Below are 19,178 nucleotides of genomic sequence, written 5' to 3'. Positions count from 1 at the left end.
CCGTCTTTAATACTATTAATAGTAGGTACAAATGTACAAAAGTCTTACAAAGAAATAAAAACAGTATAGAGCATGAGAAACAGACTTACATTTCAACACTGCCAGACTGAAAGGTTGTTCCACAAGCAAACTGACCCCCTATTCCATCATTCTTAAAACATGGCAAATAAAAATCAACACAAAATCCTGGTTCCCTAGTTAGGGATTACTCTTTTAAATCCATCCATCCTGAGGGAGGGGGGGGGGGGGGCATGGACCAAATTCCAAGCCAATCTATTCAATAATTGTCAAAATGTGTCACTAAAAACAGAAATGGTCAACCTCATAGTGACAGAGGAAGGGGATCTACCCATCCCTCTGGGGTTCAGCACTGTCCATCAAATAGTTGAGCCAAACTGTTGGCAGGCTAAACAATTATTGATATTGAACCTGCACATGTACATTGGAGTTGTAACTAGTAATTGACCAATCAATAGGTGCATCCAGAGAAAAAAATACCAACTTCTTTGATTATTGATGTATCCTTTAAGTAATTATCCATGGAAAAAATGCCAGAAAATGCAGTTTTTAGATCTTGGCTTTTCTCTGTTAAATATTATATTAAAGTCAACATCTTTGGGTTTGGACCATAGGTTTGGACTCAACAAAACATTGAATCACTTGGACTTTGAGTCTTTTGAGGTTGTTCCTTTTTTATTATTTTTGGACAATTTATTGAACAAACAGTTTATCGTAAAAGTAATCTGCAGATTACTAATTAAAATAATAATTAGTTGCAGCCCTAATATAAACACTTAAATACTGTGTTCAAGTGTGGACACTACACTTTCTTTCCCCAAACCATCTCCATCTTCGCCACATGGGCCTTGGATGATTTGGAGAAGGTGCTTTTAACCACGTTGAGAGGAGCAGATTTACCGCTGAGGTAGACCTTATTGAGACACGAAGGAACCCAGGACTCCTCTTCCTCCTCCTTCCCTACAGCTTCCACTCCTTTCTTCTTGTTCAGGGTACATGAATGGGCAAAAATGTATCCCGTCATAAAGGCGTCGAACCCGGCACGGTGCGATCCTGAGTCGGCGTTCTTCTTCTGCTCAGTCTTGGACGATTTCTCGCTTAATTTTTCACTTCCTCCATCTTTTGTTCTGCTTTCTTCACCACCATTTGTGTTGGTTTTTGCGTTGTCATCAGTAGTGGGTGTTATTTCAAGTGTGTTGTCTTGGCTCACTCCGTTCCCCTCGATGTCTGTTTTCTCTCGTTCATTCTGTTGGGTGTCCATTAGAGACCCTTTTTCTGAGGATGACTCGGCCCCTTGCTTCTCATCTGGCGTTTCTTGCAGATCCACCGCCATGTGGGGGATTTTGTGTTGAGGGGCACCGTCTTCCGCTGCCTCGCCTTTACCTTTCCTTTTTTCTTTATGTCTCTTCCTCTTAGGCGGTGGCTGCAGGAGAAACTGGTGGTGGTTGCTGAGATGGGCTGGGGCACTCTTAGTTCTGGCGATGAGCAGGAGGGGTGGTGAAGGTGGAGGATGTGGAGGAGGAGGAAGCATCTCTGGAACAGAGCTGTTGTAAAAGGAGTTGTCCTCAGGGCCCTGAAGCAGCTCCTGGTAGATCTGGAAGTGTAAGGTGTTGCATTCAAATATAATTCATCACCGAACTTCCATTAAAAATCCCAATACACTCAGAGTGTTGTTAAGAAATATCATACTGCTATACTGTACGTACAGTGGAGCTCTCTCGTTTCATGAAGGCATCATCACAGTCAGTCAGGTTCATGTTGAGGAGTGTGAGCTCAGTCTTTCACAACGTTTGAAAACACCTGTGAGAAGAAGAACAAGTGAACAGAATGTAAACAGAGAGCCAGCTTTAATAACACAGAAATATGTTTGCATATTAACTGAAGGACTATATCTGCGTGTGTTTCTCTGGTCCTTGCTGTTCCACTCAGGTCTCCACATGGCAGTAGGATAACATCTGTGCAGGTTTCCTTATAGAGGCTGTAGGTGGAGGTTTGGCCACAGCTTTCTGTGGGGATCTTCAGGGGGAGTGGTCTTCTTCAGGTGGCTGAAGGTGGAGGTTTGACCGCAGTGATCTGTCAGAGGGCATGGCGTATATAGAGGATAAGAAATATATCCACAGAGACCTGAGAGCAGCCAATGTCCTGGTGTCAGAGAGTCTGCTCTGCAAAATCGCTGACTTTGGACTGGCAAGAGTTATAGAGGACGACGAATACTCTGCCAGAGAGGGTATACTTTTTCTGTTTGAATGTCCATTGTTATTTTTCAGTATTTAGCTGACTCCCAGGGGGATACTTTTGAAAAACCTAAAATAAAAATCGAAGTAGAATTGATGAACTATGTGTGTTTCAAGAGCCAGACTTTTGGTTTCAGTTGCCAGTTCCTCTACTTTTTCAAGCTAAAATAAACCACTCAGTGACCAACATAGGTTTAAACCATTCTTTCTCCTTTCATACTAACACCAGTCTAGTGTGTGAAAATGTATCTATGTGTCATCATAAACCTGATGATTACTGACCTGGAACCAGGAAACACTGAAACTCCCTTCATAGGAACATTACAAATAAACGCAGGTTTTTATTCTGACCTTCATTTACATATTCCATTGCAGTATGGGTCATACACGTGGAAATATGGAGTTTTTTTCCATTCAGCAGATGAATTTGATTTGAATTTAGATACTAAATTAACGGCATATTTAATGTTTTTCAGTGTCAGTTTCCTGAACATACAAGAGCCACCATTCACAGGCTTTTACTGTAAGCAGAATTAATGGCGTTTATTAGTTGTGACCTTTAGCATAGATTTGCAGTTTTATGGCCATACTCTACCAACTCCTTGGCCTAGTAGGCTATGACTGTCTATCACTAAGCTGATCAGTGCAGTAAGGTTAAAACATTTTCAGATGTAAACAACTAATGGCAAAAGCAATTATGATGAGAGCAAATCATTTGGCATTTCAAATATTTTTTTATTTCAGTGACATCTTATGCACTTATCTGCAAAAAACGATTTTACACACATTGATAGTGTAACTTCATGTGTTTTGCATTTTGTAACAACAATTTTCATAGAAAATTCAGTAATGATTGGTTATGGAAGATTAAAAAGATACAATTTAATCTTGCCAAAATTGTCTTACTGGATTAATGGTCAATGGTTTTGAAGAGTTTGATTTTCTCCTACAGTATGTTCATGGTAGCACAAAAGCCACTGAGCCAATGATCATGTCAAGCAGCTGGTTTTGTTAGATACTAAATGAACGGCATATTTAATGTTTTTTACCATGTCATGCTCAGGAGCCAAATTCCCCATCAAGTGGACGGCTCCAGAGGCCATCAACTAGTGTTGAGATCTTCATATGAAGTGAATACTTAAAACGAAAGTTAATTGAGATCATGGTATGAAGTGAATACTTAAAAAACGAAAGTTAATTATAAATCATACATGATCAATCATATTCTTGTATAAACCCATAATGAGAATGCTTCTTGACGGTTTTTGAATATGTATCTATGCTTACAATTTTTTCTGTTGTTATTTTGATAACTTTGCGTTTTGAAAAGAGGGTGTTGTGAGTTTTCATAGTATGTTTAATACTTAAAAACGAAAGTTAGTTATAATCAAATATAATCAATTATATTATTGTATAACCCACAATGAAAATGCTTCATATTTTAGGTTTTCTATAGTTACAGTATAAACAAAACAAAGTGGTATGTTTAGGTTGAGTTTTCTTCCTCTCCTCTGGCAGCAGTCCACAGGGGGGGGGGGGGCTTCACACTAAGGAGACACATTAAGAGGCCAAAGAGAGTTCATGTCCTTTTCACCCTAACATGAGAGGAGGAGTTTTGTTTTTTTGGGTTTTCGATCCAGTTTTTTTAGCATAAAGAGACTGGTTTTTTGAGAGAGCGCGAGAGAGGGGGGGTGACCCCTGGTAGACTCTCTCCCGGTAGGCTGTGTGCTTCAGAGCTGGGTAACTAGCTCTCGGTATTGGTTCTGTCAGAACGGGGTAAATATCTCTCGATTTTCTTGGTTCAAACCGGAGAGACGTGATGTAAGAATTACATATTTATTGTTTACACGTCATATGAATGAAATGATTGCCATGATAATACAACAGGAGAATGTAATGGTGTTTGGCGATTAGGCCCCGGTTTGCAGGATAATCATTCAGGAGGGAAAGCACCGCTCCGATGAAATCCCCGGGGTCTAGACACTGGTGGTGGTGGTGATGAGTAGGTGAGACCGGTCTGAAGGAGGAAGGTTTAGCTTTGTCCTGAAGGAGACAGGAGGCGAGAGGGGTGGAGGCGGGTTGCGTGTGATCATCTGCAATGACAACTGACAGGGAGGAAGAGCAGGCATTTAAGGCATTTAGCATGTGCAGCGATTGGCTGCTGAGGGGTGACGCCCTCGTATTTAATGAGGGGGGAAGGGAGCCATAGAGTGACGTGTGAGTGACTCGAGTTAGGTCTTCCTTATTGAACTTGCGCTAAAGCTTTCATTTCAAACCGGAGAGACGTGATGTAAGAATTACATATTTATTGTTTACACGTCATATGAATGAAATGATTGCCATGATAATACAACAGGAGAATGTAATGGTGTTTGGCGATTAGGCCCCGGTTTGCAGGATAATCATTCAGGAGGGAAAGCACCGCTCCGATGAAATCCCCAAAACCAGTGAAGTATGAATACTGAGATGAACTGAGTTGCTTACCTTGTGGGGTGACTGGTGATCTGGGAAGGAGAGATAATAGATTAACACGTATATGAGCGACACTGTGCCGGAATCACTGCCGGAGCTTACTGGTCATGCTGAGACTCTGACTGCCGAAATCAGTGCCGGTCTTACCTGAAAACGACCTGCGGGTCGCATGCCTGGCCAGCAGGGCTTGACTACGCCGAGGAGCGAGCGGTTTCGTTTTGTAACGGTGGCCCAACGTCCACGACACCGAAGTGTACGGTAGCCTTCCGCTACGACACCGAAGTGTACGGTGGCCTTCCGCCACGCCTGACTTCGCAGGCTATATATATATATATATATATATATATATATCTTTACTCTTCATTTCTTTTTCCTTTGTTTTGTAACTGGCACCGAAGTGTACGGTGGCCTTCCGCCACGCCTGACTTCGCAGGCTATATATATATATATATATATATATATATATATATATATATCTTTTTCTTTCTTTCTTTTTCCTTTGTTTTGTAACTGACACCGGAGTGTACGGTGGCCTTCCGCCACGCCTGACTTCGCAGGCTATATATATATATATATATATATATATATATATATATATATATATATATATATATCTTTTTCTTTACTCTTTCTTTCTTTTTCCTTTGTTTTGTAACTGACACCGGAGTGTACGGTGGCCCGAGTCCACGCGGACTGCAGGAAATACATTTTACACTGATACGTTTGAGCAAGGCCTGGGAATGAAATACCTGTGTGCCGGAGATGAAGCCCGTTACATGTGGTTGCAGCGTGAGACGAGACATTATTCCCTGTGGGCGGGGCCCGCGGAATTAGGACAGGAATGCAGTTTTGAATATCGGGAACCTTAGTGAGACATGTATACTTGTGAATGTGTTTGAGCCACCACCAGTTATATGTATAACTACCATAGTTAGGGTCTGAGAGATCTTGGGAAGCCCGTACGGCGCTGATGTCCGGACGAATGAAGGTTGTGAAGGCGGAGGAGGACCACCGTCCTAGTTGTTGTAGGGATGAGGTAGAGAGACCTTGATTAGCAGCAGAGGTGGCTGCACCTATCCTGAAGGAATGCCCCGGGTATGATATGGGTGATAGGCTGGATTTAGTGAGAACTTGCTTGAGGTAGAAATTGACGGGGCCATGACTCTGCGAACCACTCTCCCTGGAAGAAACCCCCCAAAACCCATGGATGGGCGGCATCCGTGAAGACCTCATTGAGTCAGAGGAACGCACGAGGCCATCGTAAAATAAAGTAATTCCATTCCAGTGGGCGAGCAGGAGGGACCAGAACCGAAGGTCTGAGCGGCAGCCTTCGTCTAAGAAAACGCAGTCATGGAGGTTATCGACCGCTGATGCTGCGTCCAGGAGGCGGGAGATGAACGAGCGCCCCTGGGGGATGACGTGCATGGCGAAGTTGAGGTGTACGAGAAGGGAGAGCGACTGTTGTTTTGTGATAACTTGTTGCTCGCAGTATGACTTGGTGATGTCCTGGATGCGCTGCGATTTGTCTGAGGGGAGAGACGCCTTCATGTCTATGGAGTCGAGGATGATGCCTAAGAACTCTAAGCGTGTGACGGGACCTAACGTTTTCTCTTTGGAGAGAGGGACACCTCACTCCTGAAGCAGTGTTTAAGCTTGGCCAGTGAGATCCCTGAGCTGTCCTGTGGCGGGTTTATGGGGAGGAAGTCGTCCGGTAGGTGAAGGACGGAGGGGATTCTGACGATGTTCAGCAGGATCCAATAGAGCGCTTCCGAGAAGGAATTGAAGATGCAGGGGCTGCTTCTGCACCCGAAGGTCAGGCGAACGCGAAGATAGAGTTTGGACTCCCACTTAATACCGAACAAGTTCCACTGAGACGGATGAATGGGGATGATTTGAAGGCATCGGTAATGTCCGCTTTGGAGAGCCGAGCTCCGTGCCCTGTGAACTTGATCATCTTTATTGCATTATCCACTGAGGCATGGTGAAGGGAGAACTGATCTGGAGGGATGATGCTATTGACGCTGCAGAATGGGCCGGAGCAGGGAGCGGACAGATCGAAAATCAGCCTTTTATTTACGTGTGGCTATTCCGATGGGATTTGAACGGAACACTGAGAAGGGGGAGGAGCTAAAAGGACCGATTATATATCCTTTGAGAAGTTCTTTGTCGATGAGCTGGGAAACTATGTTGGGTTCTTTAGCGGCTGACTGTAAGTTTCTTGCTACGAAAGTCACTGTGGGAGATGGGAGGACCCCTACCCTGAAGCCTTGGGAGAGCCCTGACGGGAGATAGTCAACAAACACGGAATCTGTAGATAGCGCAGCTGCTAGCTGAGGGATGTTAATGGGAGTGGAGGGGTGATATTCCAGAATGTTTTTTTTTTATTTATTTTTTTAGTTATTTATTTATTTGTTGATGTTTCTGGCGCAGAGCCACTGTGACGGCCCGTCCACACGGTGGCGTGCGTTACAGCTTCCAAACGCTTCTGCCCATTCACTTTGAATGGGGTGACGTCACTTTTAGTAGAACTGTATTTTGGGAAGCGACGTGGAGCGTTTGCTGGCGTTGCTCGCTTCAAAAAGTTGAGCAATGTTCAACTTTTGGCGCCTCCGCAGAAGCGTCAGCCAATGAAATCCCGTTTATGCAAATCTGCCGGTACGAGCGCTAGCCAATCAGACCGCGTGTATGTTGGGAGAGACTACGCAGGTAATTCCTCATATTCCAAAAATGTGAGGGAAAATTCATTATGGCGGTAGTGAATCGCCCGGTGCTGTATGATCAGTCTCTGTTCATCTACCGGGATACAAACCAGAGGAGCGAGGCAGAGACAGTGGGTGAAACTGGTAGGTTTTCGCCTGTTGGGGATTTTTTTTTTTTTTTTTTTCCAGTTTACTTAGTTTTAACATTGCTATTGCTTTGTGTGTCGGGGGCAAGAGATCCATGTGATTGGTTGTTGCTGCTGTGCGGACCAGTAGCGTAGGCAGACATTTACTTTAGGGTGGGCCTGTAAAAATATAGGGTGGGCCAGATTTTTCTTCTGCGCATCGGAAACTAACCACGATCCCGCCGGTACCGGTGGCAGATTACTTTTAGAATACTTCCTTTCCTCTTCTTTTTCTTCCTCCCTCCTCTTCTTTTTATCTTTTCTTTTCTCCTTTTCCTTCTATCTTTTCCTCTTCAGAATACTTTCTTTTCCATGACAGATGGGTATGTTTTGGTGAACGGGAGACACGTATTTTACTGTTTTAATGGCTTATGAAGAGCACGAACACAACATTTTAGTGTCATTCTTGACAGCTCTCTCATCTGCACTGCACATAAAAAGAAAAACTCACCCAGAATGCATTCTTTGTACGGTCTTAAAACCTTTCCTTGGAAAAGTTTATGCATTGTAAGGTGTCCTTGGGTGCTTTGAAAGGCGCCCCTAAATATAATACATTATCATTATTATTTATTATCTGAAACGATGTAATCACTTTTAAAACTTTTCCCAGTTACTTGCCCCATGCATTCGGCAGCAGCAGGGCCATTCAGTTAGATTTGATCCCGTTATGAATGTCATCATTTCGACAATAAATAAATGCTACATAAACGTTATCTTCCACGTTTTATCTAAACATCTCCGTTTCTACCTTCCAATATGTTTTGAAAGAGAACTCTCTCTCTCTCTCTCATCTGCGTGCGGGGCGGGGCCTCACGGACACGCTGCATCTCTCGCTCGCAGATACGCTGCAGCGCTGTGCACACGGTTCTGCTGGTAATGAATATTACATTGTGAGGAAACTTTCCACCAATAATTCCAATAAGTATTCACTTCAGGTTTACGAAAGTAACTGCACTCAGTTTACTCGTTTTTCAAATGTAACGCCAGCTGAATATACTGATTTTGTTTTTCTTTCTTTTTTCTTCCGATTACGTAACACCGTTACATGTATTCCGTTACAACCCAACCCTGTGTAAGGTCGAGTGCAAACGTTTTCGTTAAAACTAGTACCTGAGTGCAACGGAAGTTGAAGCTCCTGTGGCGGAGTCTTCCAGAGCCTGGAGGCGAGCATCGATAGCTATCATGGAGCTAGCCAGGGATTGCAGGGAGCCGGCCGCGCTACTCTCCATAGGGGTGTGTGACGCTCCCGGACTGGCGAGCCTGAGAAGGGGTGGATTTTTTGGAGGGGGACGGGATCCTGGAGGGCTCGACTTCCTGCCCTTTTTTACCTCCGCGGCTGCGGCCTCGTCCTGCTCTCTGGGAAGCTGGCTGGAGCTGCTGCCCCGGACTGGGGAGCTACGCTGGAGACCTGGTCCGAGAGCTATCGCCGCTGAGAGAGAGTGAGGCCTGGGGCTGTGGGAAAGCCCTGCTGCAGGAGCCGGGCGATGAGGAAGTCTTCCTCTGTTGATAAGCCGCTGTGGGGAGCCGAACCGGGATCGGAGACTTCCAGAGAAGGTTCGTGTTCCGAATTGTCCGAGTTGGACATCTTGAGCTAGTTGTTTCTTACGGTTTTTCTCACGAGAAGCAGTATTGTATTGCAACTACCATTGCGTGTGATCATCTGCAATGACAACTGACAGGGAGGAAGAGCAGGTATTTAAGGCATTTAGCATGTGCAGCGATTGGCTGCTGAGGGGTGACGCCCTCGTATTTAATGAGGGGGGAAGGGAGCCATAGAGTGACGTGTGAGTGACTCGAGTTAGGTCTTCCTTATTGAACTTGCGCTAAAGCTTTCATTTGTTGGCTGAGTGGAATGATTTGATGAGAGATGTGTTGGTGAATATTATAACCGCGACCTGTAAGGACCTTCCTTCGAACTCTTGGCGGATGGGTATGTGTTTTTGACAGGTTAATCCGCCGTCTTTGTCGGAAGATGTGTTTGTGAATATTATAACCGCGACCTGTAAGGACCTTCCTTCGAACTCTTGGCGGATGGGAATGTGTTTTTGAAAGGTTAATCCGCCGTCTGTGTCGGAAAAAGTGTTTGAAAATTATAAATACCGCGACCTGTAAGGACCTTCCTTCGAACTCTTGGCGGACAGGTATGGGTTTTTGAGTGTTAATCCGCCGTCTGTGTCGGAAAAACGGTATGAAACTGATGTGAATTGAGTTGGTGAAATGGAAAAGTTGAATGCGCTTTTTATTGTCACCGGTCTTTTTACGAGGAAATACCTCTAAATTCTATCGGGAGAATTTTAAAATGTCACAACTGAAATGGGCAGTTGGAATTAAAACATTTTGGTAATAAATGTAAGACTGTGAATTAAAGTTTCATTTGAACATGATCACAGCACGGTTTTTTGTTAGGATGATTATAATGTTGTGAGAGAGAAGGTAAAAACCCTGTATTAGTTTGGACCTATTTTTCTTCAAATAAACTGAATCCCACCTGTTGGATTGGGATCTTTTAAAAGACACCTGTGCCCTCCTCTCCTGCGTCAAAGGTAAGACTGCACCCTGCCACACACACTTAGGTAGGAGCACACTCCATTTACTGATATCAAAATCCTTCGGGATCGCTTAAACAGATTAAAAAAGAGTTGTCTGAATTGAAACAGCAGTTAATTGAACCTGGTTCTTCGGGGGGGTTAGGAAGAGGTGAGATCTTGCTGACGTTGGTGGATCTGAGCCAAGCAGCAAATTTACATAGACTCAATAATCTTCGGAAAGGTCAATTAGGAGGTCAGAATAATTTACCGGAATAAATTATCAGGACCTCTCAAAACTCTAAACACTACGGATCCTTCACCATCAAGTCAGACATCTGGTCCTTCGGAGTTCTGCTCTATGAGATTATAACATACGGGAAATGCCCCTACCCAGGTAAAAAAAAAAACCTAAGTAGCCTATTTGTACTACTTATATTATTTGAATTTTTTTTAAACTACAGTGTTATGATCTTTGAATAATGCACAAAATACCATTAAATAACTTGCGTAGCTTTACTTATAACGAACAATTTGACTAAGATTATCTCCTTATCTTTCTTACAGTGCAGACGCTTTTCTGCTTGCTCTTGCCTCTGCTTACTTTTTATGCTGATTTTCCTATTCTTATTCTCTGAAAACTTCGAGCAGCGGCTCCTGGACATTAACTTATCACTGGGACAGTTCATGAGGGTTTCAGCCATATTTCAACATTTTTACGACGACGTCAGTCTTACAATAGCGTGGCCTAGCAACAGCTAAAGCCTGGTAGGCTACTGCTATTTAGCTTAAGCTAGTTGGTAGCAAAATGCCTCCGTTCTCTACAGATGACTTCCAGAAACTTATACAGAAGATGGCTGTGTTGGAAATGAAAATGCAACGGTTGGAAGTTAACGTGGAATTGAATGGACTATGTCGTGGGAATGACACGACTTTACCAGTGTTGCAAGGTAATGGAGAAGGGTATGCTAACTCACAGCTAGTTAGCAGCTACAAGGATTCCAAGGAACAGGAGGGCTGTGTACCGGGTAATACATCTACAAGTGATAGTCCTCCCTGGAACTCTCTGGGTGCAAAGCCTAAGAGTAAATCACTTCCATGGGATTTGGGAGGACGGATAACAGGCAGAGCCCAGAGCTCCGAAATCTGTGATGCGACCGGCTGGCCTGCATTGTTATCACCCAGGAAGAGCGCCTATTCAACCCCTATTCATACTAGGAAACAGCAGTGGACAGCTGCTAAAGGGAGAATTACAAACAATCCTCCTAAACCACCAAGTGTGCCAATCCAGAACAGATACGCTCCGCTGACCGAGAACCGGAGATCTGATGACCTGGATAACCTGTCCTCTTCACGCAGCAGGGTAAGGACCAATAGCTACTCTAAAAGTAAAAGGCTAGAGGGAAAGCTAACGACTGGGCCTGAAACTCTGATTGTGGGTGACTCTGCTGTAAGAGATGTAAAAGGTCTGTGTAATAAGAACAACACCAAAGTACTCTGTTTTCCCAAGGATGTGGTCTCTGACTTGGCTGAGAAGATCCTGCATATTGGGGCTGAACATCCGATTGTGAAGAATGTGGTACTGCACATTGGAACAAATGATGTTATGAAACAACAGTCAGAAGTGCTGAAAGAAGACTTTAAATGTTTGTTGGAAACTGCCAGCTCTCTAAATGCAGATGTGTTCATCAGTGGCCCTCTACCGCCAGTCAGAAGAGGAGTGGAGAGATTCAGCAGATTGTTTGCACTGAACACCTGGCTTTCAACGGCCTGTACTGACCATTCTGTTCATTTTATTGACAATTTTAACTTTTTCTGGGATCGCAGACATCTTTTCAAGGCAAATGGAGTTTGCCTGAACAAGTCAGGAGTGAAATTGTTTATCTCTAACATATTCAACTGCCTGCGTCATCAATCTGTTCCCTCTGCCAAGGACAAGCGGCAAGAGGAATCAAAACACGAGAAAGACACAACACATCACGCAGAAAACCCTGAAGAATTATCACTGCACCCGCCTGAGGAATGTTCTGATTATGGGAGACCATATGAGACACATGGAGGAGTCTCCACTGCCCCCCCCCCCCCTGTCAACGCCTTTGAGGATACTCCGTTCACCCTTTCACCCTAGCCCACCCTCCTGGAGATCGATGAACACACAAAGGAGATACAGAGGGTTGGCACCGATTCCTTCCTGGAGTTCAAAGACCAAACGAAGGCGATACGCAGGGCTGGCACCATGTCCTTTACCCCCGCTCCTCAACGACGCCCACCAAAATCACCGCGGAGACGCGCACCATCTCCCCTGTCCTCATCACCGCGCCTACGTCAACCACCTCCCCCCCCTGGCAGCATGTCCTCTACCCCCCGCACCATCTAGCCCGTCTCCATCACCGTGCCTACGTCGACCACCTCCCCTCCCTTCGAGGGGGCTTCTGCAGTCTCCGAAGCCTGATAAGGATGTGTGTGTACAAAACACAACAAACTCTTACTGATATGTGATGGGTCCAGGCTCAAGGGCGTATGGCACTCTCAACTCTTTCCAGGACATGTCGGGGCCCTGCCTGCCAGTAGCTTTGCCGATATCTGTGTTGATAGGTAATAGATTAAGAGCGGTGAATCATAGAAACAGGAAGTGCTCAAACGTTTGTGTGAGTGTATCTAATTTAGCAGTGATTCCATGTCAGCCACAGCTTGTTACAAAAAACATGACTGATAGTGTGTTTAACAAACTTAAACTAGCTTTATTAAATGTCAGGTCTTTGGCAGGAAAAACATTTTTAATCAATGATTTAATCACTGAGCACAATCTCGATTTTATGTTTTTAACAGAAACTTGGATTGAACAAAATAACAGTGCAGCTGTTCTTATCGAATCAACCCCTCCCAACTTTAGTTTTATGAGTCAGGAAAGAATGCATAAGAAAGGGGGTGGAGTTGCTATTCTGTTCAATGATTCCCTTCAATGCAGGAAGACATCGTATGGAAACTTTGATTCTTTTGAATATGTGGCCCTTCGGCTGAAATGCTCCTCTCGAGCTCTGTTCCTAAATATCTATAGACCACCCAAATACTGTGCAAGCTTTTTTGATGACTTTACTGAACTGCTGTCTATAGTGTGTATTGACTTTGACCGTCTAGTCATTGTTGGTGATTTTAACATCCATGTTGACAACCCCCAGGACAGAGGGGCTAAAGAACTGTTTTGTGTTCTTGATAGCTATGGACTGACTCAGCATGTGACGGAGCCCACGCACAATAAGGGGCACACTCTGGACTTAATTATCTCAAAGGGTCTGAATATCTCTAAGGTTGTGGTGACTGATGTTGCACTCTCTGACCATTCCTGTGTTTTCTTTGAGAGCTCTATTTCTGTTCACAAAAATGTTCAAAAAGAGGTAACCACAAAGCGATATTTAACTGAAATACTAGGGAAATGTTTACTCAGAATTTCTCTTCCACACTTGCCCCTGCCAACATCTCAGTAAATGAGCTAGTAGATCATTTTAATTCAAAAATTAAAAATGTTATAGATGCCATTGCTCCAACTAAGGTAAAGGAAGTGTCTGGCAAGAAAATATCTCCATGGAGAAAGGCCATGACCGTGAAAACAGAAAAAAAGAGAATGTCGAAAAGCTGAACGCAGGTGGCGAAAAACAAATCTCCAGGTTCACTTTGAAATCTATAAAGAGAGACTTGGCCTTTATAATTTGGAATTGAAAAACGCACGACAATCGTTCTTCTCTGACATCATTACCAAAAACAAAAACAACGCACGTGCCTTGTTTGCTACCGTCAACAGACTAACTAACCCCCCAGTGTCAGTAGCCTCTGAATTTCTATCCACCAGGGCGTGCAATGATTTTGCCTCCTTTTTCACTGACAAAATTCAGAAAATCAGACAAGCAGTCAGTGCCTCTGCATCAGGAACAGCAAATGTGTGTCCCTATCTCCACTTAACATCAATTCAGACATCATGACACAATTCCATCAGATTAATGATAAAAACCTAGAGGACATTATTCAACTTCTGAAATCCTCCTCTTGCTGCCTTGATATTATTCCAACAGGATTTTTCAAAGATGTTTTGCCTTGCATGGCCTCAGATCTACTTCATATAGTAAACAAATCTCTTCACTCAGGTATTTTTCCACAGGCCCTGAAAACTGCAAGTCATTAAAACCGCTCTTAAAAAAGAATAATCTAGATGCTTCAGTAATGAACAATTACAGGCCCATATCAAACCTCCCATTTCTAGGTAAAATCATTGAAAAAGTTGTTTTTCAACAGTTGAGTAATTTCTTGCATTTAAATAACTGTTTTGATGTGTTCCAGTCAGGCTTTCGTCCAAACCACAGCACTGAGACTGCTCTTGTAAAGGTCTTTAATGACATCCACTTAAACACAGACAGTGGCAGAACTTCAGTGTTAGTATTATTAGATCTCAGTGCTGCGTTTGACACTGTTGACCACAGCATATTACTAGACCGACTGGAGAACTGGGTGGGACTTTCGGAAACAGTTCTGAATTGGTTTGAATCCTACTTAAAGGACAGAAACAACTTTGTTTCTATAGGTAAATACACATCTGAGTTGACAAATATGACATGTGGGGTTCCTCAAGGCTCCATCTTGGGGCCCTCTTCTCTTTAACATCTACATGCTACCACTGGCTCAGATAATGAAGAACAACAAAATAAGTTACCATAGCTATGCAGATGACACACAAATGTACGTAACAATTTCACCAGGAGACTATGCTCCAATTCAAACACTGAGTAAGTGCATTGAACAAATCAATGACTGGATGTGTCAGAACTTTCTCCAATTAAACAAAGATAAAACTGAGGTAATGGTTTTTTGGAGCCAAGGCAGAACGTATAAAAGTTAGCGCTGAGCTTCAGTGTGCAATGTTCAAAACAACAGATAAAGCCAGAAATCTAGGTGTAGTCATGGACTCTGACCTGAGTTTCAACAGTCACATTAAAACTGTTACTAAATCAGCCTACTATCACCTAAAGAATATATCTAGGATTAAAAGACTAATGTCACAGCAGGATTTGGAAAAACTTGTCCATGCTTTTATCTTCAGTAGACTTGACTACTGCAATGGTGTCTTCACAGGTCTCACTAAAAAAATCTATTAGGAAGCTGCAGCTAATTCAGAACGCTGCTGCTCGAGTCCTCACTAACACTAAGAAAGTGGATCACATCACTCCAGTTCTGAAGTCTTTACACTGGCTTCCTGTGTGTCAAAGAATAGATTTCAAAATACTGCTGCTGGTTTATAAAGCACTGAATGGTTTAGGCCCAAAATACATTTCTGACCTCCTGCTAAATTATGAACCATCCAGATCTCTCAGGTCTTCAGGGACTGGTCAGCTTTCTGTCCCCAGAGTCAGAACTAAACATGGAAAAGCAGCGTTCAGTTATTATGCTCCAAATATCTGGAACAAACTCCCAGAAACCTGCAGGTCCGCTGCAACTCTTACTACTTTTAAATCCAGGCTGAAGACTTTTCTTTTTGTCGCTGCTTTTAATTGAACTATTCATATCTTAGACTGCACTGTAACTTTTATCCATGTAATTTTTCTTTTAATGTTTAATTGCACTGTAACTTTTATCCATGTATTTTTTCTTTTAATGTTTATTTTATTAGCTTTTCTTTTTAATGACTGATTTTAAATGCCATTTTCTTAATCTCTTTCATTTTTTGTAAAGCACTTTGAATTGCCTTGTGTTGGAAAGTGCTATATAAATAAACTTGCCTTGCCTTGCCTTGCCTAAGACAAACGTGGTGACTACAGTAAAAGAGGTTTCCACAATACTGGAGTCATTGTGTTTTGAATATCTACCGTCCTCTACTGGTGATTCTTTACTCAAGCTAATGACTACGTGGCTATATAGAGTATGTGTGTTGTCCCTCTAAACCAGGGGTGTCCAAACTTTTTTCACTGAAGGCCACATATAGAAAAGCATATAAAGGGTTGGGCCCCCCACCAGAGGTGAGGTTTATTGCCTCATAAGTTAAGTTATAAGTTAGCAAAATCAATCAAATGTAGGTAAATTATTCTTGATAATTGAAATGCTTAAAGAGAAAAAAACGCCTACATCACAGCTTTCCATCGGGTTTCATTTATTTAGTTACAAAAAGTGTTGACAACTCATCTCTTAAAACAGAAGCCTCAGATTGCTTATAATAAGGGGAAAGAGGAAAGGTATATTTGAAACTTGATATGTAAGTAAGTTATTGGGCGTTTTTTTATCAACTAAGATTTGTTAGAAAATGTTTTCAACTTTAATTGACTGAATTTATTTGAAAATTGGTTACATGAACACACAGAATACTACTGTGTCATATACATATATATTTAAGAAGTGCAATATAAGAAAAGCACAAGTTTCAGATGTGGGCCATATTCCATTATGCTTTTACAATTAGCTGAGGGCCAATTTAAAATGGACAACGGACCGCAGTTGGCCCCCGGGCCGTAGTTGGGACACCCCTGCTCTAAACAATCCTAGATTCTCACCTGCATGCCTGCCTGTGTTCTCCTCAGGTATGACCAAAGGAGAGGTGATTTCCTCGGTGCAGCGCGGCTACAGGATGCCTCAGCCTGACAGCTGTCCTGACGAGCTCTACGCCATCATGACGTCCTGCTGGAAGCACAAACCTGAAGACAGGCCCACCTTCGAGTACCTGCAGAGTGTCCTGGACGACTTCTACACCGCCACAGAGGGACAATACCAGCAACAACCATAGAGAGGGACACTTTCAGCCAGAAATTATATTTGGAGCTGCTTTGGATGTGTTGTTATAGTTGTAATATTTTGTATATACCAGACTAATGTCTAAAGCCCTAACAATCTTGAAATGTGCTCCTATACATGTTTACAATGTGTTTCTTATATATTTGCTGTTAAGAACATTTCCCTGGATTTACCGTACTGTACTATTCAAAGTGTATGTGCTATTCCAGTACCTGACCATCTCAAATTCAATGTATGTTTGAAAGGGACAGAACAAATAGGTGACATTATACATAAGAGTTTGCAATGCTAGGACACAATGTCTTTATTCCTGTCCAAAAAGCTGCCTAAAAGAGACTGGATGTGTATATAATGTGGCAACAATTGAAAAAGGGCCATGCTGTATTTACGATTAGCTGTTTGACTTCACACAATCATTTCTCCTTTTATATAGTGTAAATGACTGAATTTCACATTTCATGACTTATTATTTCGTAAGCTGCTCTAACAATGTTCTTCAATCTCTAACAAAATATTCTTTAATCATTTTCTGTTTGTTAACTGTTTCTTGAATATCCTGATCATCTCTGAACCCCACTTCATATTGAAGTTATTTAGCATTTGTTTAATTGTTTAATTGGTGTGAATATGTTATCTGTATTATTTCAACTGTACATATATAGTGGGCTATTATATAATTAAATGTCTGGCTTTGACATATTGTGACTCTTGGTATATTTGGTTCATATTTAGAATTCACCTTAAATGTAGAGGAAAAATAGACTTTATTTTGGAAAATTGAAACAACACGCTTTTTATTTATTTAATACGCATTTCAATGATACTTGTTGATATTGAGATGAGATTGTGGAAATGTTGTATTGGCTGAAATAGCCGTAATTGCAGTAATTACATTTTGTGTCAGATGTCTTTGTACATTTGGCTCAAGAAATTCCGACATGATGAATTACTAGAAAGTGAATGTGTTAATGTTATTAATGTATTAATATAAACCCTAAATAAGTGGCGACTAATAATTAATATACCATGACAAAGGAACACACTTCAACTTAAACACACAAAAACAATCATATCCTTAGGATCTGTTTTATACAAATTATTCTGGTCTCAAATTACTGATCAGATGGTTGCAGACAATAGTTCATTTATTGTAAAACAGTGCAGAGGCTTAAAAGAGCACATTGGACGTCGTATTAGGGGGCGTTGTTGGAAAAGTAAGGCACTGAAGTCTCGGGTGGAGCGTCTCTGCAATCTTTGGCCTTCAATGAATCGGCATGCGTAGAAAGTGCTGGTGGTTGCAGAGATGGGGAGGGGCATTTTTAGTCCTGGCAATGAGCAGGAAGGGTGGTGAACGTGCACGATAGGGAGGAGGAAGCATCTCTTGATCTGGAAGTCCAACAAGGCCTGGAGAAAACACAAAGAAAAGGTGTTGCATTAAAAATAGCATTCATCAGCAAACTTCCATCAAAAATCCCATGACTTAATGTCTCATACTGCTATACTCTACGTACAAGTGGGAGGAAGAGGAGCTCTTTCTGTTTCATGAAGGCATCATCACAATCAGTCAGGTTCATGTTGAGGAGTGTGTGCTCAGTCTTTCACACAACGTATGGAAACACCTGTGAGAAGAAGAAGTGCACAGAATATAAACAGAAGCCCAGCCCAGGCATGCTATTTTTATACAGATATATTTTCCCATGTTTACTCAAAGATCATATTTACCAGTGTTTCTCTGGTCGTTGCTGTTCCACTTAGATCCAACCATATCAGTAGGATAACATCTGTGCAGGTTTCCTTATAGAGGCGGAAGGTGGAGGTTTGACCCCAGCTTTTTGTGGGGATCTTCAGGTGGAGGAGGTGTCTTCAGGCGGCTGGCAAAGGTTACAGGTGGAGGTTTGGATGGCAGTAGTGTACGAGAGGTGTAGGTGCTGGTTCAGGTTGCTGACAGAGGCTGTGGGTGGAGGTTCAGCCGCAGTTGGCTTCAAGAGGTGTGTAGACGCAGGTGCACTGGCAGAAGCTGTAGGAGGAGGTTTGGCTGTCAGCAGTGTCTGTCAGAATCTACATATGGAGGCGGTGGCTGCAGGCAGGAAACTGGTGGTGGTTGCTGAGATGGGGTGGGGCACTCTTAGTTCTGGCGATGAGCAGGAGGGGTGGTGAAGGTGAGGATTGGGAGGAGGAGGAAGAATGTCTGGAACAGAGCGGTTGTAAAAGGAGTTGTCCTCAGGGCCTGAAGCAGCTCCTGGTAGATCTGGAAGTGTAAGGTTGTTGCATTCAAAT

At 42.8% G+C, this 19,178-nt stretch overlaps 1 protein-coding gene and 2 long non-coding RNA genes across 6 annotated transcripts; 1 reads left to right on the top strand and 2 right to left on the bottom strand.

Annotated features, from left to right (window-relative positions):
* Positions 1-589: 589 nt before the first annotated feature.
* Positions 590-16,910, bottom strand: LOC117535576 (target of EGR1 protein 1-like). 4 transcript variants are annotated; one of them, XM_034200094.1, is made up of 3 exons: positions 16,664-16,910; positions 1,725-2,091; positions 590-1,612 (listed from the first exon to the last, which is right to left on the bottom strand). In XM_034200094.1, exons 2-3 carry the CDS (start codon positions 1,773-1,775, stop codon positions 821-823), a joined length of 843 nt encoding a protein of 280 aa, XP_034055985.1. In that variant the 5' UTR covers positions 1,776-2,091; positions 16,664-16,910; the 3' UTR covers positions 590-820. The 4 variants fall into 4 exon arrangements, with proteins under 4 accessions (XP_034055985.1, XP_034055987.1, XP_034055986.1 ...); XM_034200096.1 differs by lacking the exon at positions 16,664-16,910 and having other exon boundaries at positions 1,725-1,818; positions 1,898-2,077; XM_034200095.1 differs by lacking the exon at positions 16,664-16,910 and having other exon boundaries at positions 1,725-1,818; positions 1,915-2,067.
* LOC117535578 lies at positions 10,441-17,596 on the top strand. The gene is made up of 2 exons (XR_004567436.1): positions 10,441-10,530; positions 16,691-17,596. It is a non-coding gene; the product is annotated as an uncharacterized LOC117535578 (long non-coding RNA).
* Positions 17,597-17,963: 367 nt separating this feature from the next.
* LOC117535581 lies at positions 17,964-18,696 on the bottom strand. Its single transcript, XR_004567438.1, has 3 exons — positions 18,624-18,696; positions 18,413-18,520; positions 17,964-18,305 (listed from the first exon to the last, which is right to left on the bottom strand). It is a non-coding gene; the product is annotated as an uncharacterized LOC117535581 (long non-coding RNA).
* Between the last annotated feature and the right edge of the window lie 482 nt (positions 18,697-19,178).

The sequence above is a fragment of the Gymnodraco acuticeps genome, unplaced genomic scaffold (assembly GCF_902827175.1).
Source record: "Gymnodraco acuticeps unplaced genomic scaffold, fGymAcu1.1, whole genome shotgun sequence".
NCBI lineage: Eukaryota > Metazoa > Chordata > Actinopteri > Perciformes > Bathydraconidae > Gymnodraco > Gymnodraco acuticeps.
This window is presented reverse-complemented; position numbering and strand designations above follow the sequence as displayed.

Excerpts from the sequence above, each read along its gene's own strand:
- LOC117535576 (XM_034200094.1), bottom strand. The coding sequence starts at position 1,775 with ATGAACCTGACTGACTGTGATGATGCCTTCATGAAACGAGAGAGCTCC. Across the intron at positions 1,613-1,724 it reads TGAAACGAGAGAGCTCCACT|ATCTACCAGGAGCTGCTTCA; the intron begins GTACGTACAGTA and ends TTACACTTCCAG.